Source organism: Mauremys mutica, chromosome 1 (genome assembly GCF_020497125.1).
Source record: "Mauremys mutica isolate MM-2020 ecotype Southern chromosome 1, ASM2049712v1, whole genome shotgun sequence".
Taxonomy (NCBI): Eukaryota; Metazoa; Chordata; order Testudines; family Geoemydidae; genus Mauremys; species Mauremys mutica.
In genome coordinates, this window is record NC_059072.1 from 256,768,797 (window position 1) to 256,781,668 (window position 12,872).

Below are 12,872 nucleotides of genomic sequence, written 5' to 3' on the forward strand. Positions count from 1 at the left end.
AAAATGTACATTTGACTACGAATTGAAAATGTAATCCTGAGCCATGCCCTGCAACCTTTAAACTGAAGTGTTTGAGTCAGACCTGTCACCATGGGGAGGTGGTAGAGGGCACCCACACCCAAATCCACAAAAGAACATGTATGCCTAAAGTGGGAGTTAGGTGCCCAAACCCAAAATGTAGGGCCACTAAGATCCTGAAACCCCCTGTTCATACATAAATGCCTACAATCCCTCTGCACCTACAATTTTGCTGCAAAGTCCCTGAGGCACCTAAATTTCTGCCTTTGGGCATGCACATGGCTGTCTCTGAGAGACATCCAGACACCCCCCGCCTCACCTAAACTCTTTCTCAGTCCAATGCAACCCTCAAACCAGGAGAAGAGAGCTGGGGCAACACCTCTCCTCTTCAAGGTCTGATCCAATAGGTGTGCTCAGAGCACACCTATCTTCACACAGAAAAGCTGGGGGAGGAGGCCTCCCTCACAACCTTTAATCCAATGGTTGGGATTGGGAGACCATGGTTCCCTTTCCCCATCTGCCTGAGGGGCAGAAATGATTTGAACAGAGGCTGCCCCCCTCCCAGGGGAGTGCTGTAGCCCCTGGACTATAGCATCACTCTCACTCGCCCAGTGCATATTTAATTATTTATATAAAATGTATGGCTTCAACAGGAGGGATTGAAAGAGACCCATTCAGAATATTCCATAGTCCACTGGTTAGGGAACCCCCTGTTCAAACTGCTTCTCCTCATCGAGCAGAGGAGATAATTGAACTGGAGTCTCCCATATTCCAGATGTATGCCCTAGTCACTGGACTAAAGGTTATAAGGGAGGCCTCTTCAACCACCTCCTCTCCTCCCCTTCCCCCCACCCCAGCCATTTTATGTGGAGTTAGGTGAGTGCTGTGCTGTTCTTGCAAGAAATGGCTTAGACATCTGACTCAAGGAGAGACTTCACTACTGTGGATCCCAAGCAGAGATAGGCAACTTGATCTAGCCTGGATTTGGATGCCTAATTCTCAAAGAGGGGTCCAACTTAAGACACACCTATTTTGTTGGCATCTACTATTGGTTAGCTTAGGCAGCTCCCCACCTAGCATGCTGGCTTTTGTGGATTGCATTTGCAGGTGACTCTCTTCCCCCATGCACTGTATAGGGAACCTAGGCACCTAATCAGGATGTGTGGATTCCACAGGGTGGCTAAGTGCCTAAAAGTGAGGAATTGCAATGCCTAAGTCCCTGTATAGATCTGGGCCTCACTACCTTCACAATGGCCTCCTGTGCAGCCCCAGAAGCCGCTCTGATGTGAGCAAAGAGCACTCTGAGCGGCTGGTGTCTCTTCCCTCTGCAGCTGCTCAGCAGGAAGTCCACTGGTATTACAGGGGAATGAGGATACTGGATCTGGCTGGTTCTTTATCTGCTTCCCTACAAGTCTGCCGGAGCTCATCTGACTCTCTTTGACCCCAGGGTAGCCCTTAAAGTACGACTTCTGCTCTCACATGGCCACCTGGAGCAGCTGTGAGAGAAGAAAAGGAGGAAAAGCTAAACACCAGCAATCAGTGATGGCTCCTTGATTCTTTGCACCAGATCTGCCAGTAGCTGCTCTAACTTGTGCTACCTGGCAATAGTTTCCTAGGAATCATATACCAGCTGTGGACAACCAATAGGCAGAATGTTCCAGCAACTCCTCCCTGTATTTGGTATGGTGGGGGGATGGAGAGACTGAGCTCCCAACTGTCATCCATGTCACATGATATTCACGCATCTGGCAGCCCTGGCACTCATTCCTACAATCCAGCTGGATCCTCATGCATCAAGCCAGATGGTTAGCAGGAGCTGTACTAGCTCCTCTAAGTCACTAGGGGCACCTACACTTCAGGCAGCCTCTCTGGCACCTGCTCTCTTATATCCACGCCTGGCCGGGTACCAAAACAAAGCAGCATAGAGGCTCAGGGTGGAGGAAAGGAAGAGCTGATCGTGGCAAGAGCTGCAAAGTAAGGCAGAAAGGGCTGCAACTTTATATATGTAAAATTAATGACAAGTTTCCCTTTAGATCTTGCCAGCCAGCACAGATGTTTTCACAATTATTTGTAAAGTTTTTAATGTACTGATGAATTAACTTCAGTCAGCAGCTTTTGATGTATAGTAATTAGCAGCAATCCAAAGGAGTGGTACTGCTTCTTAAGAAAGGGTCCTCCACCAAATTCTAAATTGTACCCAGAGGCAGCAATGCTAATTACCATCAGAGCTTCATGTTTTCTTTATCCAATTGTTTGTTGAATGCGCTGAATTCCAAATGACCTTCAAAGGGAGTCTGATTATGTTGGCCACAGTTAGCCACAGGATAAGCAGACTCCATGCAACTTCTCCAGACCTCGTTATGAATGATAACTAATAGGCAACATGCCTATTGTGCATGGAGTGAGTCACCTCAAGAACAGAAAATGAGCATTGGGCCAGTTTATACTGAGGTTTTGTATGAACAAATACTCCCACTGAGGACTAGCATGAGATCAAACTCTATGCCAATTTAACCAGAGTCTCTAGTGGCAAAAAGTTGTTGCTTAATCCAGATGTCCAGCTGAGCCTTTGACATCCGAAGAGGCCAACAAATATTAAATGCATCCAATGCACACTCTGTCAAAGTGATAGTTTACAGAACTAAAAATAATTTTGTAAACATGTTGTGAAGTTCTTTGAATAAAATACCTTTTCCCCATTAGTCACACATTTCTAATTAAAACTGAACCACAAATAACAAAATAAATGAGGAAAATATGTTTTGTGATAGATCTTCCTTGACTTTTAGTGGTTGCTTACCTATGACCTAATGGTATCAGGAGCATGCTCAACTCTCAATTAAGTCAAAGAGAGTTGAGGGTAGTGAGTACAGCAGAATCTGCCCTAATTTGATAGTTTTCATAAATTAATTTATAGTGGGCTTCCACTCACTAGGGCACATTAGTGTTTTTTATACTTTGCTATTTTAATATTTTCAAGTTTCTGCCCTACGCAGTTGTTTGGTTGGTTGCTCTTTTCTCCTCTTGAATAGATTCAGCAACCTGTGAAATAAGGGTTCATCAGCCAATACAAAAATACAAAATGTTTTAGTCACAGTAGTTGGTAGTATTTCAGCAAGTAACTCTTTCCACCATCTCTAATGGGTATAAGAAATCTGATACTTGGCTTGTGTGACAAAGACGATAATAAGCAAATACTTACAAAGGAAAAAAATACAACCCACCCAACTTCTTGAATCCTTTTACCACCACTAAAAGTTTTATCCTACAGTGCACCAAGAAGGATGTGCAGGGAAGATGCACACCTGCTGAGCGAAGCATGCTGACTGAATAGGTATAGACTGAGGGAGTAATGTGTACCAATTAAGTCAGTGGCCCCTGCTCCTAAATCAGCTTCAACTGGAGCAGGATCTAGCCATCATAATTAAAAGCACTTAATGGCCTTGCATGTATCCCCTTCCATATGGATGCTCAATATCCAAAAGGCCTGCTGGGGGCATGGAGACTGAACATGACTATTACACTGTTGTTCAGTCCTAATCCACAATATGGTAATGAGGTGTTCTCCTGACATTGATATGGACAATCAGCACTTCTGCTATGAGCAGGAGTACTGCTGGTAATGTGTCGCTCCATCATCTACCTCCCAAGACAGCAAGTAGCATCTCCCTATGCAGAGGAGACCCTACACCTTTTGTAGCCTACCACCCTTCCTCTTCTACTGCCATGCAGGCTCAAGCCCAAGGACTGTAATAAGAAATTGAACTGGCACAAACTGAGTGGAAAGTGGAAAAAGGGAGCTCACATGGGACTCAAGACAGCAGCAAGGATGTGTGGCCTGCCTCTCCTAACCTTTTCTTAGCAGCAAGGGGCAGAAAGGGCTGAATTACTGTATCAGATGTAGCAGAGTCTGCCATTTAGGGCTCCTACATCCTGCAGCATTGGATGTGCACTCTTGCACAGGTCAGGAGCTCTGTATGGCAACCTCATCCCGCAATCCTTTTCTTGCTCCCCTCAAAACATTGCTCCGGCCCCTTTTGCTTCGTGCCAATGCATTCCACACAGTCCCAAATGGCTCCCCTTCTGTGGAAGATCTAAATCCCACAAACCTGATATTCCTCTGCTTTAACGCAAATAACGAGCACTGGGTATATATTTACCACCTGTGCCCATTTTTTAGAAACATTTCAATAAAACTGAAGGTTACTGAATGGTTTTATAATTGCTTAACATTGCCATATGATTCAGGGCAGCTTTGCCTCATAAAAAGCCAGGGAGAAGTAGTTTGCCATATAACTTAGTTCTAATATGCTGCATAATGAAAAAAGACCTTTGATAATAATCCTGTAATCCTCCACGCAAGTGCCAGATACTGCGTTTTGTTCCAGAATGTTTCTTTCTTAATTAAATCTTAGTTTCAGATGTGCATTTAGTTGCTTCATTCAAACAATCCAAAACTGCTATAGGAAGAATAGTGAAGTAAAATAACAAATTATTCTTTTTCAGCGAGAATATTATTTAACATACTTAACTCTTACAGCCTGATCCAAAGTGCACTGATGTCGGTGTGTTTTGGATTTGGCCTCTACAGTGCAACATACAAGGAAGACATTGGTACTTACACGGCCTCCTTTTTCAGGGAAACATTCACATCCCCTACTACAGTCTCTTCCTCCACATGGTCCTGTGTAAGATTTTCCACCCTGAAAACAGAACACACAAAAAAATGTTAAATAATGTCAGCTACAGTACATAGGAGAAAATAGTAAAACATATGCTTGGAATGGTAAGCTCCCTAGGAGTTGTCCATAGCAAAGACTAGGCCTTCTTAATCCATTCTTTCCAAAGAGGAGGATTAGTAGATTTCCAGTTCCTAGTTATACACATTTTAGCAAAAACCATAACAGCCTAAAAAAGCATTGAGTCTAAATTTTAGGAGTAATGCTCAAAATTGTCATTAGGGGATTAACATTACGAAATACTGTGACACAAGATTTTCTACACTGATATAGAATTTCTAAATGTTGTTATAACTCCACATTTCTCATACATTTTTTTGACGCCTCCAGCAAACATCTGTATTACATAAGCACAGCTGCTTGAATTCTTTAGGGGGGGTATTGTATAAGTCATGTATCACAATGCAGTGGACCATTCAATACCTGGTATTAATTGTTATTGTATTATCAAGACCTATCCAGTATATTCTAAGTTTTATTGCATGCAATAATTTAAATTCCCAAAGCAAACACTCAGTTGGTTGTGAGGCGCTCATGGCTCTCATACGTTTAAGTTCCTTTTTTGTTAGTTTTAGGGCATACAAAATTTAAATTAATTTGGATTCAAAGTTTTCCCAAAGTTTGATGAAACCTGGTAGCTAAAATGATAAAATGTATCCTAGGAACTGAAATTGTGTCTTTAGCTTCCCAAAAGATTTCATATTTGTTTAAAAAAATAATCTCCCAGACATAATACTCCCCAACTTCATTCACTGAATTCTGCACTGTTTGAGAAGGAGAATATGTTTTATCATTTATACCATACAGGAGTGACTAAGTCATGGCCATTTTGTAATCACTAACATTTTGCTCAGGTCTGTTCATATTTTAGTTAACTGACCAGCCAGATACAAACTCACAACATTATCTGAGATATGCACTTAGTTTTTAAAATAATCTGTGTTTCTATGTGATTAACCCCCTGTAGATGGAACGTGTACTTCCCTGTTAGCTCATGGGCTTTCATGTCCAGATATATCCCGCCCCCCGAAACTCAAAGTGATTGTATAGCAGCAGTTACATTCATTTTAATGGTTTCAGAGGGGTAGCCGTGTTAGTTGGTATCAGCAAAAACAATGAAGAGGCCTTGTGGCACCTTGGAGACTAACAAATTTATTGGGGCATAAGCTTTCGTGGGCTAGAACCCACTTCATCAGATGCATGGAGTGAAAAATACAGTAGGCAGGTATAAATATACAGCACATGAAAAGATGTGAATAAACACTGACTTATTGAAAACTGAGCTGAATATCTGAAAACGGTGTTAACAATTAAATGACATTTCAGGAGCTTGTGCAATTAAATTGAAGGTAAGAACCAAAGCTGTAGCTTAAAATTCAAGAAGTCTGCTGAAGAAGAATCTGAGGTCAGAGGCAGCATTAATCTCTCATATTTTGGTTGTGGTCTAGAACAGTGGTTCTCAGCCAGGGGTCTGAGGCCCACTGAAGGGCCATGAGCAGGTTTCAGGGGGGCTGCCAAGCAGGGCCAGTGTTAGATTTGCTGGGACCCAGGGCAGAAAGCTGAAGCCTCACTGTGTGGGGCTGAAGCCCAGGGCTCCCAGCCCTGCCACTTGGGGCTGAAGCCTGAGCAACTTAGCTTTGTGGGGACCCCTGTAGTGTGGGGCCTCAGGCAATTGCCCTGCTTGCTACACCCTAATGCTGATCCTGGCGGCACTACCAGGCCATGGAGGGTTTTTAGCATGGGGAGGGGAGGGGAGGGGCTCGGAAAGAAAAAGGTTGAGAACCCTTGGCCTAAGAAGTTTCTTGCAACTTCTTATCATTAAATATCCAACTATCATCTTAAGGCAACCATATTCTTTTGAAATCCTCAGCCTTGTTACAGTGAAGATTAATTACAGAAAGTGCTTTGAGATCTTCAGGTGAAAGGTATACAGCGTAAGTGCAGAGTGTGCTTATTCGTACAAATATATTCACTCAATAGCCAAGAGAGAGTTCTTTTTACAGTGTCTAAACACAGTCAGACCAAGGTACAGTGAGAATTATAGTTTGTAATCAAGTTAAATCATTTATTGATCAAGTTTTGTATTGTTTAGTCATTACTACTAATCCTTCAGCTCTTCAATCTTTAAACTGATTCTAAGTCACTTTCTTCATCACTAGCCATTAGCTATCATATGCATTACACATTAATGTATAATATAACTGGCTTTGCACAGTTATATCATTGGAAGGCTGATTTATTTGAACACTATTCTTCAACTCTACATTGAGCTCAGTGTGAGAAAGGACTGCAATATCAGACCTAATGAGTATGCAAAAGCAATGACAGACTGGAGTTATAGACTGGGTGAGTATTTACTGGATATTAGACACAAAAATAATTTCCCATGGTATGCTGAAGACAGTTTTAAAGTAAGTCATTTAAGGTTATACTGATCTTTTCCTTATACTATATGCAGAACAAGCAGTGAAATTCTTTTGGAGTGTATTCTGCTCTCCTTAAGTGCAGGTAATTCCTACTAATGTCAATAGGAGTTACACATGTTCAGAGAGGAGAATGGAGTTATGCTGCAGATGAAGATAGACTTTACTATTTATGTACAAATAAGAGAGAATGTGAAACTGCCAGTAATGTCTGTGAACCTTGTGCATAAAACATTGGCATATTTAATATTAATCAAATTTATGTAAAAATGAAAGTATAAAGCTCATGTGTCCCAAAACAAAGAATATTTTGTCCTCTCTGTTCTCACAAACTTTTTGTCCCAAGACAATATTTCTTATGCCAGTACATGTCCAGCCAACAAAAGGCAATTCTCTGCAGAGAATTTAGAGAGACTTTTAGTTTTGACCTGAATCCAGTTTTCTCAAGCAAAAACCATTAAAACAACAATAAACACTCACTACCCATTCAAACTTCTGCATGTTTTAAAGATTTCTTTATTGCTACCATTGAACACAAAATAATCCACTTAAGTCATTGTCATCCCTGGATGCCCATTCAAACTCCTAGCAGTTGGTATTCTGACAGAGAACAAAGCCAAACAGAGAACAAGGTTCCCAGTACATTTCTACTAGTATATCAAAAACAGGAAATATAGGCCATTTCCTTACATGCAGCTTTAAAAATTAAGGCGATTGTAATCAAAATATTGCAACATGGTATCAACAGATTCTGCATGCCCACATTGGCTTTGATACTATTGCAGCATTTCACATTATACCTCTGCAATAACTGTACTCGCTGCTATCATGAAATACCGTAACTTTATTCTTTCTCTCAGCCACGGCATCTATGTTTGAATTTACAGAGTGATTTAGAAAGTCTGGGAACTTAATGTAAAGCTAAGGTTTGACTGGTAGTGCTGACAAACCTCATACTTGTGTGGTGTTGCAATGGGTGGCATATTCGGATATCTGATGTGAGATTCTGGCTCGAGAGTCAGTTCAGGATTCCAAACACGCCTTTAAAAGCAGAACATTATAGCGTCATCAGTGAGATCCTCTAGTTCATTTACAAACACACAGTTTCTGGGGGGTTACACTCAGCTGTAAAATCTCATGTTGATATGAAACATTGTCTATAAAATCCTAACCTGAAAGTGTTTCTTTCTTTTGCTTTCTTTAAAATAATTAAAAAAAAGAGCCTGTGCATGTGTTATAGAGAAACAAGACAAATAGGAATGTCAGTGGTTTCAAATGTATTACTCTGTATTACAAGTGTAATCACTCAAAAATGGCTTTATTTAAAAAAGAATACACCTTGTATCCTCTGCATGCCAAATTATTCTCCTAGCAAAATTTATAAACAAATCATTCAAAACCAGCCTGGAGAGCATTACTGGCTGGGTGCCATGGATTAAACCAGCACTGATCTGCTTGTCATCAGGTTAGAGGCTGAGCCCTAACCTTTGCAGGCAGACATGCCGCAGGGACTGTCAGGGTGTGATGGGAATCAGTCACCTGAAGCTCTGGCTGCTTTCAATCCAGTAGCTACTAAGAGTACTGGGCAATACGTCTTCTATGAAGTCAAAGCTTAAGACCTTAATTGGCCTGGATTTCCAGAGGATGGGGAGATGTAAATTGGCAGCATGTGGGTGTGGATGTACTCTGCAAATATTCTGAGAATTATTTGGCTAAGACAGCCTCTTTTTTACCTAAGAAAGCCTGGCCTTTTTTTATTTGATGCATTACTACAATAACTTCAGTGCTTGACAGACATATCAAGGTCCAAATTCTGTATGTGTACAATTCCAATTGAAACTAAGGGGTGCAACATGTGTTTCTCTTATTGGAAAGAAATTGGAACTTACATTTGTACACGTTTGGGGAAAGACTTTTCACAAAGAACAGACACAGCCCTGGCCACTAGCCGTATTTATAGAGCAGGTGGTTTTGAAAAACGGTTCTGTCTATTCTCTATAATATATGCAAAATGACAGTGCACCTTTCTGAATATTAAGATTCAATGATATGTTCAATCTCATGTAGATCTGCTTATTAGTTTTCCTAATGTAGGCCAATGTGAAAATATTCTCTTTGATCCAGAGCTATGTTCATCAGGGTGTGGAAAAAAAAACAAAAAACACACTCCCTCTCCAGCACAGCTATGCCAGCAAAAGCCCTGTGCAGACACAACTATGCCAACAGAAGAGTGCTTTTGTTGGTAAAGCTGATGTCATTCAGGGAGATGGTGTTACTATGTTGGCATGCTGCATCTGCCCTGGGGGCTAAGCCGGGATGGTTATACAGACGTAGGCTTTATAGTGTAGACCTGGCCTGAGAATGTAGCTCTAAATGAGTGAGCAGTTTGGTTAGGTGCTGATTCTGGCTCCCACTGTGTAGATGTGCAATGTGGGAGAGAGCGTACAAGGAGCAGATAGACCCCACTGTTTGTACTCCTTGGGTGAAAGGGGAGCCATAATGTTACCTGTTTGTCTAATAAGCCCAAAAGGGGCTGACAAGGTGGAGGCATAGCCAGCCAAATGCCTGCCCGCCCAGTTTTCAGCACACACTGTGAGACTAGCAATGTAGATTAAACGTGCTGCATCTCCAAAAAAGAAGTTGTAAGAGTCTCTCTCTAAACAGAGTCTGATGGACAGATGACTGGCAACTGCTATTAGGGAGGGGCGCTTTCACAGAGCATTTAGTAGCCTATGAAAGCCACAAGAGAGCTCATAATATTCATTGTTTGGAGGCTGTATGGTTTACTTTCATTTAAAAGTTAGATTTGGCAATTATGCCACAATAATCTCTCAATATTTGGAAAATTATTTACTTTTGCCACCTCAATTTATAAAGCATTCTTGTAGCAGACTTTAGGCAGAGTTTAGTAACAAATGTACATGGCAGTCTTCTTTATAAGAGAAGCGTGATTTCCATTTATATTTTCATAAGGATTTTTTACTTTGCATGGCTTTCATCCTAAATACATATTTATAAAACATACCAGACAGAATCCAGAAGGCGCTGTTGTGACACATTCGGCTTAGTAAGACCTTTAAAAATGTCAGCCACACAATAAATTTTAAAAGCTGCTTAGTTAATAAGTATAGATACTTGAGCAACCCTACAGGGGATCTCACCCATAGACAACAAAAGGTTGTATGCAAGCAGCATACTCCATAGCATTCTTCCCCCTTCTGTATCCCTGAAGAAGCCACTATGTGGACACTCCAGAGTTATGAGACGCTGTGTTCTGCTGAATTGTCCCTTACAGGGAGATGATTACATATTAACTTAAAATGGGTGCTAGAACATAAACAGGAAAATACCTGTGTGTGAAAATATGATGTAAACCAATGTAAAAAGCCAATTAACACAGTAACAGTTTAAAACTTCCAATTTATCTTTGTTATTTAAGCTACTTATTTCTGAAGGATATGTGATACGATGGGAGACAGAGCCCTAGGGAGCAGTCCTCGGGCTCTGCATAAGTGTACCAGCTCTCTGAAGACACCTTAAGATAAAGAGGACTTTCTAAGAATGCTGGGGTATCCACAGAATAACATCCCCAGTAACTTCTGTATTTGGGGAGGGGTCTGGTCAACAGAACAATCTGGAGCTGATTCTGCTGCCTTAAGGACACATTTTTGATTTACACCCTTCTTGCAAAAGGACATGGTTTACCAGAGGGCCTGATTTGGCCCATAAGGCCTGGTTCTCTACTAACTTGCAACAGTTAGGTGCTGACTTCCCCTCTTTCTCGTGGGTGCCTGATGCCTCCCTATGCCTCCGGCCCCATGCCCACTCCACCCCTTCAATGAGGCCCTGCCTTACCCCACCTCTTCCCACTCCTTCCCTGCCCCCATTCCAACCCCTTCCCCAAAGTCCCCAGCCCAACTCCACCCCCTCCCTGCCAATATTCCAACTCCTTCCCCAAGTCCCCGCCTCCTCCCCTGAGCGCACCATGTTCCCGTTCCTTTCCCCCCTCCTGGAGCGTGCTAACGCTGCCAAAAAGCTGTTTGGCAGCAGCTGAGCAGGAAAAGCTGGGAGGTAGTCGGAGGAGCGGGGACGCGGTGCACCAGGGAGGAGGAGGTGGGGTGAGGGGAGCTTGGCTGCCAGTGGGTGCAGAGCACCCACTAATTTTTCCCCATGGGTGCTCCAGCCCCGGAGCATGCACAGAGTCAGCGCCTGTGCCGGGGTTGGCAACCTCTGGCACGTGGCTCGCCAGGGTAAGCACCCTGGTGGGCCAGGCCAGTTTGTTTACCTGCTGCGTTGGCAGGTTCAGTGGACCGCGGCTCCCACTTGCCGTGGTTCGCCGTCCCAGGCCAATGGGGGTGGCGGGAAGCGGCGCAGGTGAGGGATGTGCTTCCCATGGTTTCCTGCCACCCACATTGGCCTGGGACAGCGAACCGCGGCCAGTGGGAGCCGCGATCGGCCAAACCTGCTGACGCGACAGGTAAACAAACTGGCCTGGTCTGCCAGGGTGTTTACCCTGGCGAGCCGCGTGCCAGAGGTTGCCGACCCCTGGCCTACGACATGTGTACCTATGGTAATGAGTGCAAAGTGTGGGTAAAATGCTACCATTCTGATTTGGTAGCATTTTGCACTCACATTGCACAGGTGTAAGTGACTATGCAAGGTGTAAGGCAGTGGAGAATGCAAGCCCATGGCATGTACAGTAACACTACACTATGATCTGGAGCCAATTTTTTCCCACAATGGAATGAGTTAGAGACTGTCAGCCCAGCCTTTAATCTGAATTTGGCTTTTGTCCAATGTTTTATATTATAGGCATATATTCCCCCTGCCTCTGCTTACAGACAGCAGTTTGTTTACATACTGGTAGCACAGAATAAATGCTGTACAGCACTCTACTCACTAAAGTATTAATTCCTATATTTAACTACTCTGTTTCCAAAGCCTTTTTTCCATTAACTCTGGAAAGACATCCAAGCAATGATATCATTTGCTTCAAACAATAGAAACATAGGAAGTCTGGATCTTATTCCATGTATGGGGAAGTGTTTTTGAGGCATGTCTATTTATAAACCAATCCTGTATTTGACCTGTCTAGTTTACTCACCTACAAAACTTGGCAAATAGAGGGAGCTCTCAGTTAACCATGTTTGTTCAGAACACATTACTATAAGTGGTGGTAAACCTTGAAAGGTTTAGGGGTTCAACTCTGGTTCAGATACACATCCAAAATTTTTGAAGCTCATTTGAACCTATCAGATTTCCAAAACCCGCCTGTGCAAACAAGGCTGTTGCTATTGAACAAGAAGCAGTGCAATTACACGGGTGCTAGTGATGATGAAAGCATTAAATGTAAGCCTGTCGCTGCTTTTGCTACTCTATTATCTATACCTGCTCAGAGATGCACTGGTGCTAGTGCAGTAGTGTGAAGTTTTTCCAGGGGAGAAAACCCAGTGGGAATTTCTCCTGGCTGCTCCTTTTCCCCACCTACCTTCAACATGTGCTTGTGTATGTGGGGTAAGTGTATTTTCTCACTTTCCTCTAAGATAACATTTGCTGGCTGCTCTCTGTATTGCAACAATAATGAACTTTAAACTCAGTTCTACCTTGAAAAATTACTATGCAAAAATGCAACCCCTGCAACCTGAAAGGTAAGGGTCTTTGCCTAGCTTTGTGGGGAAAATAGAGTAGTGGC

The 12,872-nt window shown here is 42.6% G+C and overlaps 1 protein-coding gene across 1 annotated transcript in view; it reads right to left on the reverse strand.

The window, feature by feature from the left end:
* The window catches only part of COL4A2 (collagen type IV alpha 2 chain), a 227,819-nt gene that overhangs the window by 162,931 nt on the left and 52,016 nt on the right, over positions 1 to 12,872 (reverse strand). The window contains exon 4 of the mRNA XM_045007949.1: positions 4,641 to 4,721. Within this exon, the coding sequence (XP_044863884.1) occupies positions 4,641 to 4,721 (81 nt within the window). The remainder of the gene's footprint in view (positions 1 to 4,640; positions 4,722 to 12,872) is intronic.